Source organism: Ahaetulla prasina, chromosome 4 (genome assembly GCF_028640845.1).
Source record: "Ahaetulla prasina isolate Xishuangbanna chromosome 4, ASM2864084v1, whole genome shotgun sequence".
In the NCBI taxonomy this organism is placed as follows: Eukaryota; Metazoa; Chordata; class Lepidosauria; order Squamata; family Colubridae; genus Ahaetulla; species Ahaetulla prasina.
In genome coordinates, this window is record NC_080542.1 from 108587093 (window position 1) to 108604833 (window position 17741).

The window sequence follows — 17741 nt, forward strand, 5'->3', positions numbered from 1 at the left end:
TGAATCCACTATTTATATTCATTGAGGCTAGCTTGCCTGAATGTATTCAGACTGCTCTTCATATGGCAACTCCTATGGTACTTTTTGATAAAATGCAATAGCTAATCTCCATATTATTTCAAAATGGTATGTATTTTAGAGGAATATTATTCTTAATTGCATATCCCTTTCTAGCAAACTTTTAAGTGCTGCAGAGGTGCTAACTAAAAAAAACTAGCTGTATTTTATTGTTCTTTATTATCCTTTATTTGTCTTTTTGTTTTATAGTAAAAAGAAAAGATACACGAGTGTAGTAAAACCATTTTGAAAGCAGGAATTTTCCCAGCTGCTTGTTCTACTAGGGAGAGGAATACCTCAATGAGGAAATAATATATATCTATATGTAATCTCATAGTGTATTCTACTGAAGCATATAAAATACAACGGCATTAACAATGTTATTAAGAAATAAGGAATTTATACGTAATAAACTGAGGATAATTGCACCTTACAAATACCCTTGGAATTGAGCTAAAAGGTAGACTAACCAAACTTTGAATTAAAACTGATGGTTTTCAGGTGAGGTGAAAGGCAAGAGGAATCTATATATCTAAACTGCAAACATTTCACACTGTGAGAGGAATGGAAAAAAATCTTCAAGTGTTTGGCTGTATTTGGCTATCTGGTAGCTGTGAAGAAAGAGAAAAATGGATGTTATTTGTTTTATTTACATCTCACTTTTTCTGCAAGGAGTTTTTGGCAGCATCCCCTATTTCATTTTATCTTCACACATGTTGGAAACATAGTTACAAGTTTAGTATTAACTTACTGACCACTAGGAGCATTAGGAATAGACAGAGCATTGTCTCTATCCACTTTCCTCTTTTTGCCTCTTTTCTGGTGCTGGAAATCAAATATCTAAGAAAATTCCTGCCTAAGCGTTTCTCCAACCATAAAGATTGAAAACGCAAGGTACAAGCTTTCCGTTGGCATGTATTAAATATTGAATTTGACCTGAAAGCAATTTCAGCAGTAAGAAAGGATGATACAATTTATTATGACACAAGATTGAAGTATGCTATAAAAATGCTAGGTTGAAGATTTATTTTCTATTGTGGTTTTCAAAAATAAATTCCATGCTGAAATCAATTTAGTAGATTCTCTGCATAACAAAGAAATAACCTATCATCGTGGTAAATTTTTCTGAGCTTGGAGAAACCTTTTTAAAATTTTTAAATTTAAGACCGAAATTGGTACTTGGAAAGAATGTGCAAAGCCCTACCCTCATGTGTAAAACCAGTTCTACAAGACATTTAATCTATACTGTCAGACCATTCATCCATAATTTTTTTTAAAAAAGCCTTTTCCTCCTTATATACCCACCAGGAAGAAACAGGCCAAAAATATATGCAAAATACTCAGATCATATTCAACGGTGAGCTCACGGTAAGAAAGGAAAGGAGGATTCTGAGGAACAAGCAGGATTCAGTTTAAGAAGCTTCCATCCTTTTGAACTGTGCTCTCGCCCTACAATTAAAGAGCTAATGTAAAAAGCTACTATTGCTGCCGTCTTCATTTTTGCCCTGCTGAGGCATTTCATACAACTTTTTTCTCATTACTTGTTTCAACTGGTTTATAAAACAAGGGTCCTTGATATAATTTTAACATAGTTAAGCAATACAGGTAATCCTCAATTTATGACTTACTTACTGGCCATTCACTGTTATGATGTAATATGATTGCATTTTGGTAACTGGCTCACTTTTACAGGGATTTTGCAATATCCTGCAGTTACATTACTGCATTTTTCAACATTTTTTGCCTACTCCTAATATTTCAGATGAATTGGTTATTATTTGTTCAAGTTTGAACTGAATATTAATATCCAATATGCTGCAAAACCACCAAGGGTAGCTGGATCAGCATGGTCCAGAAAAGAAATACTGTAGAGCATTTTGCACATACCTGGTTTTAATCTTGCTTTTTATTCCTTTCAAGGTCATCAGACTAAGATCATTTGTTTAATTGTGGTTCATCTAATTGCATGATCTCAGAAAATGAAACACACTTTTTAAAAAGCAGTTTTCTTTAATGGTTTCTTGTTGTTGTTTTTAAACTCTTTCTCTCCCCCAACACATTTCCCTGTAAAGTAGTTTGGACTTGAGAATGGCAGGATGGAAAGTCATCTCATTCAACTTCCATGGGTGAAAATTTGAACTTGGATCTTTTTGAGTCCAGTACAATACTGTAACTCTTGATGTTGTTGGTAATTTCAGTTGTAATGTACAAAATATGAAAGCAGCAGCAATGCATGTAATTTTTGAGATTGTAGCAAGGGAAGAGCTTTTTTTATTTTCTTTAAAAAATGTTAGCTCCCTTGCTAACTTCATATTAGAGAAGCAGGTTCCTATTACCATGTTTTCCCAAAAATAAGACCCTGTCTTATATTTTTTTGAACCCTGAAATAAATGCTTGGCCTTATTGCCATCACTCAAAAGCCTGATTCAGCTTATTACCAGGGGATGTCTTATTTTGGAGGAAACAGAGTATATGTAACAGCAATATGTTAATATTGAAGGCCATACTCACAGTACAACTGTTTTGTGTATGTAATGGCAAATTGAAGAATTATGAATTGGCTTATCTCTTAATGTAATATATTCACACTGAACTGATACGGTTAGTAGTTAACTTATCTGGTATCCCATGTTCGACTTCTAATATTGTGCAGAGATTACAATGATACATAAGTAATTTCAGCACAGTTGAAATACCAAAGAAATAGGTTTTTTTCAATAAGTTTTGTAAATAAGCAATGAGCAGGAACTGAAAACAATTTTGATCCTGGAAATTTGTGCCAACATCTTGCTTCTATGCACACTCCATTGCCCAAGACACTTTCAGAAGGTGAGATATTTTAAGTTAATAATTTATTTTGTCCTAAGGGAAAAGACAAATGGGAAGCCAAGTTAGTTTCAAAAACTGGAATGTATTAAGAAGTATTTCCCACTGCTCCATCCCGTAATTTTGACTGAGTTTGTTCTAACAAGTCTCCTTTGCTAGTAGGACTGTTAACTACAGGATGATCCTGTGTATTATTTTGTTGCATGTTGCATATGAAATTATAAAACTGAACAATAGATTGTATTGTCTGTTAAGTCTCTTTTCTTTAATATTGATATGTAGACTGGTCTCTTCTAGTTTGCTGGCCAGTATATTGTTCTTCAGATTTGTTGACATAGTTAGATTAGAACCTTAATTGACTCTTCTTTTTATTGTTATATGATATATATGTTATACAGACATCAGTTCCATAGCCTTATGTTTTGATTAGAATGCTCATATAGCTTCATATTCTGGTATCAGAGATTCTTTTAAGTAGGAAATATCCCTTAGGGTAGGGGTGTCAAACTTGGGTGTCATGTCATCATGTGATGTATCACAACTTTTTCCCCCTTTGCTAAAATGGGGGTGGGGGTGGGGTCAGCTATGAGATATCCAGCTGTGGGCTGCAAGTTTGACACTCCTGCCCTAGGGTATTTTAGATATTAGCATCTCTATTGTAGATAATTTCATTATACTCCTTCCATTTTTGTTTGATATTTGAATCAAATGCCATCCATTCACTGGCAATCTTTAGATACCAATTTGAATTTAGAACTTCATCCTGACTTCAGAGCTCTTTTGGGAGTCTTTTCCATCTTTGAAATAGTTCATTTAACATTCTATGAAATTCTTTGTTGAGATTCTATCTGAGAGATATTTTTTCTCATTGGATTTGGTTTATCTTCTCTTCTTAGCAATTTCAATTATTTGCTGGTTTGCAATATGCTGTTTTCAATCTAATATTCTATTTTTTCATCTTTGGGAGTCTCTTTTCACATTTATCCTTAACAACAACTTTTACTTCATTCACAGTTTCTCTGATTCCTTGTCAATGAGATTCAGGATTTCAAAGCAATCTGATTATTTTCTTGAAAATGATGGATATATATAAAGTTATATCATGGAACCTGTTGGCTTTCTTCTTCAACCTGGAACTTGTAAATAATCAGATTGTAGTCTATTCCAAATAAGCAATTTGTAATTTGGTCCACAGTTATACCCTAGCCACATCTTTACTGTTATAAGAATAGAATAGAATAGAATAGAATAGAATAGAATAGAATAGAATAGAATAGAATAGAATAGAATAGAATAGAATAGAATTCTTTATTGGCCAAGTGTGATTGGACACACAAGGAACTTGTCTTAGTGCATATGCTTCAATGTACATAAAAGAAAAGATACATTCATCAAGAATCATAAGGTACAACACTTAATGATAGTCATAACTGAGTTCTTCCACCTCCTTGTACCAATAATGTAGTTAAATTGATTGCTGTGTACTCCATCTAATGATGTCCATGTGGCATTCCAGCACCCAGCCATAAGTAGTTCATATTTCTTACATGTTCTGTCAATTTCATATTAAACTTGATTAGAAAATCTCATATTCCTTCTCCTCCTCCACCACCTCCTCCTCCTTCTAGTAATAATCTTATGATGAAATGAAATTCATGTTATTTCATCTTAATTTAATTGCATCAAAACACTATCTTCCCATTTTTCCTGATACAAAACTAACATTGTTCCTTCTTTATTTTTGTGTGTGATCTAAATAGCAAAAAGTGTGATCTTTTGACTGAAAGTGACCAATCCCACTGCATTTCAGTTCACTATTTGTCAGTGTTTAACCAATTCATTTCATACATGTTGAGTTTTCCCATGTCTGTGCTTTTTACAAGCCGTGTTGACAGAGTAAGTCTGTTTTTGTGCCTTCAGTTTTTATTTTTCTGCATGGCAACACCAGTAGCCATACATTCAAAATGTTTTAAATTAGTTCAATTTTAAAAGATTGTCCAATCTTTCTCAATAGCATATTGAATGTCATCTGCTCCTGGGCTTCACATCATCCAGGACCATGTGATCCATCACTTTATAAGATTTGTCAATGTGGTTCTCTTGGCAAAATATGGAAAATATTGTCTTTTCCCATGTAGACTCCATCCCACTTAAACATGTTATTAAAATAATAAGAGGTTATATTTATTATAAATAAGTTAATGCCCTTTTTATTTCAACAGGTTTATTCAAAATATATTGAAGTCTGGATTCAAATCAGTTGTACATATTCTAGCTATGCCCTAGCTAAGAAGAAGAAAATATTCCAAATTAAAATATAAAGAGGGAAAAAAGCAAGAAAGAACAATAGAGTTGGAAGGGACCCTTCTTGTCCAGCCCTCTGCCCAAGCAAGAAATCATATCCCATTTCAGACAAATGGTTGTCCAATCTGTTCTTTAAAATCTCTGGTCTTGGAGCACCCAGAACTTCTGGAGGAAGTTTTAGGATTAGTTCTTCTCTAATTCAAAAATTAGGTTAAAGTTCCTTCTTAACTGTAGTTAACTGAAGACATTTGTTCTATGGTGTGTTTTCTTCCATTGATTGATTTTCTGTCCCATGTAAATACAGGCCTATCTGATTGACTTCCCCTCCCTTTGGAAATCTGATGGGATGTTAAGATCTTCAAGAGAGATCCTTTTGAAGATGTCCCACCTGACAGAACCTTTTTTATCTGACACATGAGAGGATTTTCTCCTGTATCACATCTAGTATGCAATGCACTGTTTCTGGAGTTATATTTAGTCCTACTTTCACAGTTATTAGATAAGCAGCTGATCTTACGTTATTGAAATAATGTTCACACCATTTTACCTTACATTTGTAATTATTGTAGTTATTGCTATATGTCTTGAGAAATTACTTGAATAGGACACAGTAGGGTATGTTCAGTAGGGTATGAGCAGAAAAGCAGGCTATGAATCAAATCAATCAAAAATACATTGAGTTGTTCAAATAACTATTTTCCAACATTACCAGCTCTACTAATATACAGTAGCTAGTGGCAAAATTGTAAATTTGGAGGATGCAATCTCTTATTCTGTTTTTGCAGGTAAATTTTATCAAATTATATTTATTTTTAGGATGTATAAGCCATATATAGCTCTCCCACTTGAAATTTCATTGTCCGTATAAATATGGGTATGGGACGAAGGCAGATAATTTCAACAATCAGAATAAGGAGAACATCAAAACTTGCTGGTAACAGAATTCACATTAAGGAAACTTTGAGGAATAATCAAGTTGTGCTGATAATTGGAGAAAAACAGAAACTGTTGTAGTTGTAAGGTGTGAATTAAAATTCTGTAATCCACATTTTCAGAACAAAAGGCAAGCTCACAAACTAGGCAAACTAGGTCCAAATCTTGAGAAATTTTAAATTCCCACCTTACAAAAATCCTTCATCTTGAAAGAAAATATATATCTTTATTAAAATACAACGTAGGACAATCTCAGATATCACAGGTAATGAGAGCTATCTAGAGAAACTCAGAAAGATGACTAGACTTAATACTTAATAAAGTATGTGTCATTGTTTATTTTTAGGGCTAAGACATACAGTGATAGTACAGCAAAAATAATGCATCGTCAGAGCTAAACACAACAGGATTTGCTATTGAAATTATGTACACATCATCAAGTGAAATTTCTGGAGTGGGTAAAGTAAATATGACAAATGTTTAATTGTTTGGGAATATTGATCTTGAATATTGCACCTTAAACTTTAACTAGAATTATTAAAGTTATATTAAATAAAAGGAATATATCAGCTGTGCTCTTAGATGACCTCAATATTGAATTTCAGGAATAAAACAAGTTGCTACATGGAGTTCATGAACATCTACATTCACTGACTGAAGAAAAAAAGTTTGGATCAGAACTATTGTCCTAGTTCCAGACTCTTTGATTCCAGTAGAGAATAGCTTCATCTAAATAGATTCTATGTGCAAAATTTCTGTGGTCATAAACATACCCTGTGCAACAAGGATCTGAAAAACCTTGGCTCTCCAGACTTCTAATTTGGTTTTCTCTTAACACGTTAAATTACAATTATAATAACTTGGTTATCAAGTCCACTACTCCTGCTTTTTAATTAGTCCTATTCTCAGAAGAAACATTTTTAGATTGGGAAAAGCTGATATATTATCAAATTGTGTCTATGGAGATTCTCAATCATTCAGGTCATGGTTGCTTAAGTTGATTAACTGACTAACTAAGTCCAGTTGCCTTTGGAAAAGTAAATTACCAAATTGCAATAAGCATCTATCTATGTATCAAATATCCATTCCAAAAAATAGACGTATTCATTTTATATGTATGTATGCGTATAATCCTTCAGCACGATTGGACAAAGATGGTCCCACAACTATCCAATGTAATTTCCAGCCCCATCCTTCATCACATTCATGGTATATGGCTATTTAAAAAATGCAGAATATAGTGCCATGACAAAGAAATGCATATTGCTAATACCACACTATGAGGAGGAGAAGAAGAAACTGTCAACTAAAATGAAGTATATTGATAAGTCAAACGTATTTCTAATACACATTATTTGACTTTGTGTTTTTATCTTTTAAAATAAATATACACACAAATAAACAATCTTGATTTTATTAATATTTAACCATAATTCATTCATTATGAATATCTATTCTATTGTTCTGCTGTTAATTCCAAACAACTGGCATTCAGAACAGCATGAGCATCTACAAAACTATTTATTCTTCCAGAATAAAACATATTAATGAACTGGATTCTGTTGAAAAGGGAACAACTAAATATAATTATACCATATGATTTAATGCTTCATTTTGAATACCACATTCTAATAACTGACCAATTTTTTCCTGAAAAGAGGAAATAATCCAATAAACAGGAACTTATTTGAACAGTTTAAAATCTATATAGGTCTATAAATAGTTTGAAATCTATATAAATATGCAAAATAAATTCCAAAATGGTCTAGTGATGTACATATATAGAACACTTTATTTATTCTATTCCACTCTATACATTTGAATATGAGAGCCAATTGTCTAGTGGTTAAGGCACCTGGCTCTAAAGCAAGATACCATACTTTTAAATTCTGTCACAGACAGCTGGAAGACTTTGGACCAGTCATTTTCTGTCAGCCCAACCCACCTCACAGTATTGTTGTTGTGGAGAAAATAAAAAGAGGAAGATTTGTTGGCTATGTTTGCTGCCTTGAGTTATTTATAAAAAATAATAAAGGTGAGATACAAATAAATAAAATCACACTGTTGTTTGTTTGTTTGTTTGTTTGTTTGTTTGGTTGGTTGGTTGGTTAATTAGATAGCTGGTTGGTTGTGCTGTTCAATTCAGAATATTGTGTTCAGTACACCATGTTTAATTTAGCACAATTTAGCTTGTTGTGAAACAATTTAACACAGTTTAACTGAGATGCTGCTTTTTATATCAAACTGTGTGACAATTTACCTTTGCTTTACTTTTTTATATTTTATATTTTAACAACTAGATTCATAAAACCACCTTATAGCAAAAGAGATAGATCAAGTTATGGTATTCCCTTTTGTCTCCCATTCAAACCCACACAAGCTCCAGGAAATGTAGGGATTGGGAAACTTAATGGCATAATTTGGTCAGTCCAGGACAAAGATTCAGGAGTCAGTGATATTGACAGATGATAGCAGCTTCATCATATTCAACAGGAGTAAGAAAAGAGTAAAGAAGCATCCCACAAAACTTAGACTCAATCTCTCACACCTATCCAGAATACCTGGAACTGGACAGGAAAAAGAAAAAAGAATCACAAAAATCTCCCACTTCCAAATCCCTGAGCCAGCTCAGGAGGTCATGAAGGTATTGCTAAAAAATTAAGGAGTGTAGGAATGTATGTACTACAGTCATACAGAGCCTAGCAGATGTCAAATGAGATCAATACTGTCTCAGGGCTATGACATGGCCTAGTCCAAATTGAAAAGGGCTAAAATAATTATTATTATTTTAGAGCTATAAACTGATCATTTTCTCAACAAACCACCCAGCAGCAGTGAAACAACAGTTGGCTGGAGAATTATAGGAATTGAAGTTCATACATCTTCAAGTTGTCGTGGTTGTCCTAGAGCAATAGCTTCTTGAGAAGAGAGTAAACAACAGTCTCATCCAAAGTGGCTAGATTCACCCTTTCCCTCAAAAGAAATGTTCACCACTGAATGTATCCAAACATATCTCTGGAGGCCTAATACAACTAGGAGGGACATGGATCTAAAAACACACATGGACAAATGTACAACTAAAGGGAAAGCTGATTAAGCACTAATCAAATTAGTTGCAATGAAAAATAAATAGAATGGTAAAAGAATAGTGGTGATCCTAGCATGATCAAAAAAGCTTGCTAGGAACAAATCGCAGCAGAGATTTACCATAATGAAATACCAGTGTGACTGTTTTATAATGGTATTGTACAAAAGGAACAAAGCAAACAACATCAGAGCAAATATACAACTTTTGCATAGATAGCTTGTATGCTTGTAATGGCAAAAATGCAATGACACCTCACCATCTTGCTTAATCAAGAACATCTCTTTTGAAAGTATTTAGTTTGGCATCTGTTAGTTATAATTATTATTAAATTTTTATCTTACTTTTTAAAGTGAACATATTTAATACTCTGGCCTCTCTTTTCCCAGAAATAACCCTGTGAAATGAGGCTGATAAAGAATAATTTTTAAATGTGCTGGCCCAAGGTCACTCAGCTTTCATTCCTAAGGCAGGCTTTCCGCACAGTTTCCTAGTTACTAGGCCAGCACTTAATCACTACACTAAACAGGTTTTCTAGTTATGGAAAAACCTTATTCCAGGTAATTACATGCAGATACTAAGGTCTATTCTGGTTTGTACAAGAATCAAATAATCAGCTTCATATTTTCAAAAAAAAATATAGACCTTTGCCTTGACATAAAGGCTGCTCCAATCAGATATGGACAAATCAGCCTTTGGTCAAATTGGAAGTCTCTATTTAAACTTACCGTACTAGTTTTGGCCTGGTGCCAAGTATGTTTGTTGAACAAATCACACAAAATCAACATTCTAGTTTTCTATAATAATTGTTCAATAAACCGAAGCACGAAATGGCACAACATTGTTTGAAAAATTCCTTGCTAATACTTTTCTACTTTTCTTTTTAACTTTTTCTTATAACAGCAGGATTCAAATACCAACCTCGTGGGTGGGATCAGGTGCACCCAGGATATATAAATAGGCATTCCACACCTTTCTTGTTCACACTGAAATTGAAATCTCTTCAGCTGTTGCTCTAAGAAGCAAGAGGGCAAGAAAGGTAAGGTTATTGCTGCTGGAGTAACAAAGGTCCTATTAAAAATCTTTTCTGCTTGTGACTCAAGTTACTTAATAATAAGCAAGGGTAACAAGTAGAGCCGAGATGATGATATTTAGATAATCCTGACATTCTTTTTTACATGAAAAAAATCCATTTTAAACAGAGCTTTGCAAGTACACAACATATTTTTACAGCCAAGATACATTATTTTCAGTTATTTGCTTTCTTCTTCTAGCCTGCCAACAGTCCTTCCTTTACTGTGCTTTGATTTCCTGTTTGGCAAGGACAAATCCATTTAATTTCTTTTAAGGCTGCATTTGAAAGGGAATGACTTCTCTGTTGTACAAAATGGAAGTTTTATATCTTTTCATGTTTCTTAGAAAGCTTGGAGGAAAAGACTTTTTTCTATACACTTTTTCCCCATTTTCTTTCTATTTGTATTTTTCTTACTATTACCATCAAACCACAATCTTCCACTCTCTAAACTCTCACCATCCATTCAGCCTAACCATAGATCATGCTGGCTATTCATGATGGGACTGCCTTATAAAAATGTCATGGTTGCATACCCTAAAAACACTCAGGTAGGCATAGATATTTAGATAGACACATGTATGTATACCTACTTTTAATTCTCCTATGGGTTCAAAAATTAGATACAGGAGCCTGGCATCCTACATTTACCTTATCCCTCCTTCTAACCATCCCCATTTTGATTTTTCTGATATATGTGTTATGCTATAATTATGTCATTAAATGCTTAGTCCAAGGCATGCTTATTCAAAGTTAAAAACTACTATTTGTAGCAATTTTGTCTTCTAAAAAAATAACAATGATCCCGAACATATCTGGAGCCTGTTCTTCTATATTGTAATTAAATCTACTTACAAGTTAGTGAATTAGACCTAGATGTAATTGTGGCTAGATCTAAGGCAATATTCCAGATGCCTAGATTTCAAATCCCAAAATTCTTCAGTCAACAGGTGAATGCAGTCAGTTTTAAATGTGTTTATTCTGATTTAGGTACTCTTGTATTGATTGGTGGAGGATTCCCTGTTAAACAAGTAGAAAATGTTTTGCTTTACAATCAACTATAGCAAATTCATCAGTAGTTTAGAGTAAAATTCAGAGTAAAAGAAGCAAGGGAAAAGGACTGTTGGAAATTTAGCTTTGAAACCTGGTGTCCCTTCTCTTATACTTGGAGAAGCAGTTTGCTCCTCAATGGTGCTTTATGCTCCTTTATCCAATGCAGGAATTTTAAAAGGATTTTCATTCACTATACTTAACTTCTTCCTGTAAAGCTTATAATGAATATTATCGTGGATTCTACAGGAGAAATATATTGAATAAACCCCCTCCCAACTTTTACATTCTGTTTAAAGTGTATACAAGCTTTACTACATAGATTTAAAGTGGTAGTGTTAAAGTACATTTATCTAGAGTGTAAATATCTAGGTTTTTTTCTATACTTCATTGTTGCTATCCAATGGTTGTTCAGATTTTTGCAACTCTTAGTATATATCATACTAAGCCACAATACATTTTGCTTTTAACTTAATAAAACTAATGAGCTCAACATTTAATAAATGATTAAGGAAACTTAAACTTTGAGTGAATTTCAGTTTAGAGTGATGCATGAATCCAATCTGTAGTTCAAGTGTGTAACTCACTAGTTGTGAGTACTCTTTTGGAGCTTTCAAACTCTGTTCACCAATAGGCACAAGGAAGGAAGGAAGGAAGGAAGGAAGGAAGGAAGGAAGGAAGGAAGGAAGGAAGGAAGAAACTTGGGAGGAAATTCATTAAGTTCAGTAGTGCTCAGCTCTAAAGAAACACACATAGATTTCTGTTGTAAATTTGCATAGGTAGTCAGTTCTTCTCTAAATAGAGAAATTCTATACCAACGCATGAGATTTAAATTATCTTTATTTTCTTATGTTTTGTAACTATTTTTCTTTTCTTGTACTATTTTGTCCCATTGCTTTTTGAGTATATCCAGACTAATGCTTTCTTCGCTCCTTAGCTTTAACAATGGAAAGAAACATAGCTTCCATCCTGATTTTGGTTCTTGCTGTCTTGACTACTCTGGCTAAAGAAACTACTACTAAAGATGGAAGAAAAGATCCAAAAGACTCCAAAGAGACCCATCCTAAACTTCCACAGACTCTTTCAAGAGGTAAGGCTGTATATTTTATACCAATAATTTCAGTTGTTAATCAGACCTGTTTATTTTTAAGTGATTTCTAAAATTATTCATCACAGTTATTTTCCTTCAAATAATTTTCAACAGACAGAATATTATGTAATTTAAAATCAATTTTAAAAAATCCAGCATGCCTAACAAATGTTAGACCAGGGGGTAGATAGTTTATAACATTGTTTTTCAACCCTGGCAACTTTAAAATATGTACATATATATATCTATGTATGTATGTATGTATGTATGTATGTATGTATGTATGTATGTATGTATGTATGTATATATATTTGAAAGTTAGTTCCATTAAGTTAATAAGGTTTGAATTAATTGAATAATTTGCTATATTGGCTAGAGCTGGTAGGAATTGGAGTGTGGGATCCAAGGACAGTGTTTGCCTATCTTTATGACTTTAAGATGTGTCAGTTCCCAGAATGTAAAAAAAAAGTAGATATTGCACAAACAGCATCCTCTAAAAAAATGAATTCAAGTATTAATCATGTATCAGTCTGGAGGGGGGATTAATAGCCTTTAGAGATAATAATTATCAGAAGCTAATAATTCACTCCATGTTTATAAGTTTATGAATTCACATTAATAAATGAATTCAAAGGAATGCTTGCTGTTAACCCATATCATCAAAAATAGTTCCCTAAAACATGGGAAATGCTTGGATTAAGAAATGTATTATATGGTAGAGTTACTGCGATATTTGTTCAGATTTGAATGAAGTTATATATTTATGATTTGTTTCAACAATGACATTCTTCAACTAAATTCCATTTGTCATTTATCTTCAGGCTGGGGTGATAACCAAATCTGGACTCAGACTTATGAAGAAGCTCTTTTTAAATCCAAAACAAGGTAATTCCTTCTGCAAATCCTACTCATTGATTTATGAAAAATAATCTGACTTCCAGTAAGAGACATTGATAAAATATTTCAATTTCTTTTAGTATATTTCAACAAATGATACTGTACATTACCATTATGTCACTGTCTCTTTCTTTGTTTAGTCTCTTTCGATCTTATGGAAAAGAATATGCTTTCGTTTTTTTCCACCCGGAAAGATAAGAACAATTTAGGGAAATTCTTATGGATGGGTTGCCATATGATCTGCCTTAACCTACCTTCCTTCCTTCCTTCCTTCCTTCCTTCCTTCCTTCCTTCCTTCCTTCCTTCCTTCCTTCCTTCCATCCATCCACAATATAATCAGCATTACAGCAGTTTTCAGTTTTCCCAAGTTTCTATATTTCACTTAAATCCAAGAAAATTACGTCATGAGGAAATTAATCTTGCAGAACTTCTATCGATCACAAAGCAACAGGAATTAGACTTCACACTAATAGACAGATTGATTAAGCAGCAGTATGGAACTTACTGGCTTTTTTAAAAACAGTAAATTCATCTCACAAAACCACAAAAGAAATGCTAAAGAAATTCTAAAGCACTATAGAAATGAGATAGAAATGCAGAAAGAGGTTTTGCAAGAGAAGAAATTTAGGAAAAAAATATTTCAGCACTATGTTTGATAAAAACTAAGCACAGATTTGAGATCCTTCCAGACAGATTCTAATTCTCATCTCCCCCATCAACATAATCCATTGGCTGTGCCAACTACACTGATGGAAATTGTAGGCCAATACAATGGGACATGCTTAATTTAGAGAAGTTATCTAACTGAAGTTCTGTTATGGACCATTTTTTCTTTTACAGCAACAAGCCTATAATGATCATCCACCACTTAGAAGAATGCCCTCATAGTCAAGGTACTGTTGTTTCTAACAAATGAAATTTGCATCTCATCTAGCAAAATCAATTACTTTTTCCCATCAGAAGAGGTTTTTTTTTAAATCACCTGAAAAAGCAACCTGTTTTAACTTAGTAATTAAAAGGTGAAAGACATAACTAATTTGAATAAAGGTTTTGTAGCAGCCATGGTAATTAGAAATGAAGTGTTTGATTTGTAAAGAACAACGTTAATCTTATTCATATATATATATATAAAAGAAAATAAATCCAAGTTTTAAAATCCAAAGACAAATATTGTGATAGTTTTAAGTATTTTTCTTTAATCATTTTTATGGTTCATTTTTATACTATCATATGTGTGTGATTTTAAGTCAGTTTTTGACTGAACTCAAAGACTGCAGTTTGCTTTGCAAGATTTCAGAAGTGGTTTGCCATTGCCTACTTCCTAGGGCTAAGAATGAGTGACTGGCCCAAAGTGACAACTTTGCACCTAATGCAAGTCTAGAACTCAATCTTCCAATTTATAGCCTGATGTCTAAACCACTTCAGAATTGGTTCTCCTCTATATTATTACATTTTCATTTTATATTGAGATATACCAGACATTAATATAGTTTACAAGTTAGGCCTGATTTGCACTATCAATTAATATATAACATTTTTTCTATTTTTTTTTAAATTGCTTGTTGCTCTGTTTTAGCGCTGAAGAAGGCATTTGCTGAACACAAAGAAATACAGAAAATAGCAGCAAACTTTGTTCTTCTTAATCTTGTTGTAAGTTTTCATATGATATTTGAATTATTATATCTGTATATAATTTTACACAATGCATTTTATCAAAATGAAAATGATTTGCAAATAATTTTAGAAAATGAAAGCTATTATTTTAATAAAATTTGCAAGCACATAATTTTCATTGATTTTCTGAGTTAAGAATTCAGTTCATAGAGTATATTGATAAATGGTGGTCTTGTAGTAATTAACTATGTATTTTCAGTAATATTGTTGCTTACATGAATACTTATAGGAAAATATGATGATGAAAACATACTGTGACAGCCTCAACTTTCTCCAGTTGTACTGTCAGTTATATTGGTTGAAGGATTATGGTAGCTGAAGTTGGCTGAAGAATATGGAGATTTATCCACAGCATCAGGTTGATCTAAAATGTTCTAACTTAAATATCTTGAAATTATCATTCTAACTGTGAATTTTGTGCAACACTGCAATAGTTGTACCTTGTCCTTCTCTACCAAATCTTTATATTTAAGAGAGGTTTTTTTTGTTGTTGTTGGAATGAGAGATACAGAAACTGCAGCTTAAATGACATAGGAATATCAATATCTTTTTTTCCCCTAATTCTAGTATGAAACTACAGATAAACATCTTGCACCAGATGGTCAATATGTGCCCAGAATTTTGTTTGTAGGTGAGTCTTCAGAAGTTGAAAATATTTACTTGAAAAACTGGTATCTAGCTAGTAAAAATAGTCTCAACGAATATTTATTGTACAAACAAAATTTGTTCACTATTCAGTATGAATGTGGAAAAACTAGAAAGAAGAATCACATACAGGTGATATCATTTGCAAAGTCTTTCCCCAACCTGGTATCATCTGAATGTTTTGATACCATATTCCGCAGTATTCACAAGTTCATAATATAGCTCTAATTAGGAATTTGTACTTCAGATGTTGATAATAGGAAAAATATGAATGGCTAGTTTTATAGACTGTTTCCATCTTCCCTTGTCTCTAGATCCTATGCTGACTATTAGAGCAGATATTACTGGAAGATATTCTAACCGCCTCTATGCTTATGAGCCTCAAGATATTCCACTGTGTGAGTATAATTTGTCTTTCATTTCACAGCTTTCAGCAGATTTAACAAAGGAAAATCCAGTGACTTACTGTATGCTATAAACAAATATTTGGATACACCCTTAGAATTTATCACCAAAAAATACCAATTTATTTGACACCATTTCCTTTCATGTGCTGTAAGTGAAAGCCAGCTAAAAAATTTCGTCCTGAGAGTTTAGCCATGTTGCATATTTTTGTATGATTCTGCATGATATGAATTGGCCAGCACTGGTAATGGGCAACTTCTGTGGATCATGGCCCCCATTAGACCTTTTGTGGCATCTTGAATGTACACTGGCCATTGTAGAATTGTAGCCATTTCCCATTTTGGAAGTTGAGTAAAGTTTCTGAGCTGCCATTGTGTCACCCCAGAAACAAGTGCTAGTTTGATGTAGTGATTAAAGAACTGGATTCTGTTCTTCCATTAGTCAGAGAAAGGTAACTTTGGGCCAGTTCACTCTTTCAGCCCAATCCACCTTGTTTTGGACAATATAGGAAGAGGAGTATGTTCTCCCTTGAGTTCTACAAAATAAAAGAGGGATATAAATCTGAAGAATAAATAAAGATGCCCAATTGCCCATGCAAGTGGTGCTGGACTTTAGTGAATTTCTGAACTACCTTTTCTTTAGCTCTTTACCGCAGTATACAAGTTACTATAAAAGTGGAAAATCATTCCTAGATAAAGCATTTGCATTTAAGATAAATTAAAAGTATTTCACTAAAATGAACACAATCCAATTTAACCAAATTATGAATCTGATTTTCTACAATAAACATGCTGTGAATGGTCATGCTATTTTAAGTCAATTTAAGGTGTGGTTTTTTATTTTTGTAGCTTGTTTAATTCAAACAATTCAAACTGGTATCTATAAAATTGTTTAATAGCACATGATGTTTTGTTTCCTAAAAAAATAATGACTCCAAGTTATTTATCCCTAGTGTATTCAAATATGCAGAAAGCTCTGATTCTGCTAAAGACAGAATTGTGAAGAAAGAAAAGTGACCTAATCTCAGTTCTTCTGCACCTGACAGTCCAAATATGCTTAGTTTTCTCCCCCAAATGAAAGCAGCCTGGATTTTGGATTTGCATAGGGTATGGTTTGCTAATATGCTACCTTTTAATACCAAAACTATGTTATAAATATTCATTTGTAATGTTATGACATTGTATTGATTGCTTTTATAAAATAATACTAATGTATGCTAAAAAAGGACTTAAAAATAAATCCACATTACATCTTTACCAAAAAAGAGTTTCCCCATTGTCATTTTTTAAACATCCACCTGTAAGTTTCTTAGTCAAAAGCAATACACAGGTAAACTATCTGAAAGAGATAGCAATGAAAATCAGAAAATGTATAAAATTATAAATGCAAAAGTATACTTGGATCATTGTTGGTGTCTTCAGTCTGGGTTAGAAAAGTTTTGATGTGAAACTATAAAAATCAATACCTAACACAACAAAAATTGTGCTTTGACTGCTTTTTGCAAACCATTTTTATTATGAAGAATAAACACATGAATTTAAATAACTAAGTGAAGTGAAACAGGTATTTTCCATCCATCTGTGAAGCCGTTGCCTCAGTGTTTCAGTCTCAATATACCTAAAATCATTTGAATAGTTAATGGTTGACTTGCTATTTATATTACACATTGAAATGTATAAGCAAAAACCCTGTAACTGAAGTAT

General features: G+C 32.9%; 1 protein-coding gene across 1 annotated transcript; it reads left to right on the plus strand.

The window, feature by feature from the left end:
- The first annotated feature begins 10146 nt into the window (after positions 1-10146).
- On the plus strand, positions 10147-17490 carry AGR2 (anterior gradient 2, protein disulphide isomerase family member). The gene is made up of 8 exons (XM_058182008.1): positions 10147-10244; positions 12265-12417; positions 13239-13302; positions 14155-14207; positions 14891-14964; positions 15556-15619; positions 15948-16031; positions 16991-17490. The coding sequence occupies exons 2-8, from the start codon at positions 12273-12275 to the stop codon at positions 17038-17040; spliced, it is 534 nt and encodes a 177-aa protein (XP_058037991.1). The 5' UTR covers positions 10147-10244; positions 12265-12272; the 3' UTR covers positions 17041-17490.
- The last annotated feature ends 251 nt before the right edge of the window (positions 17491-17741 follow it).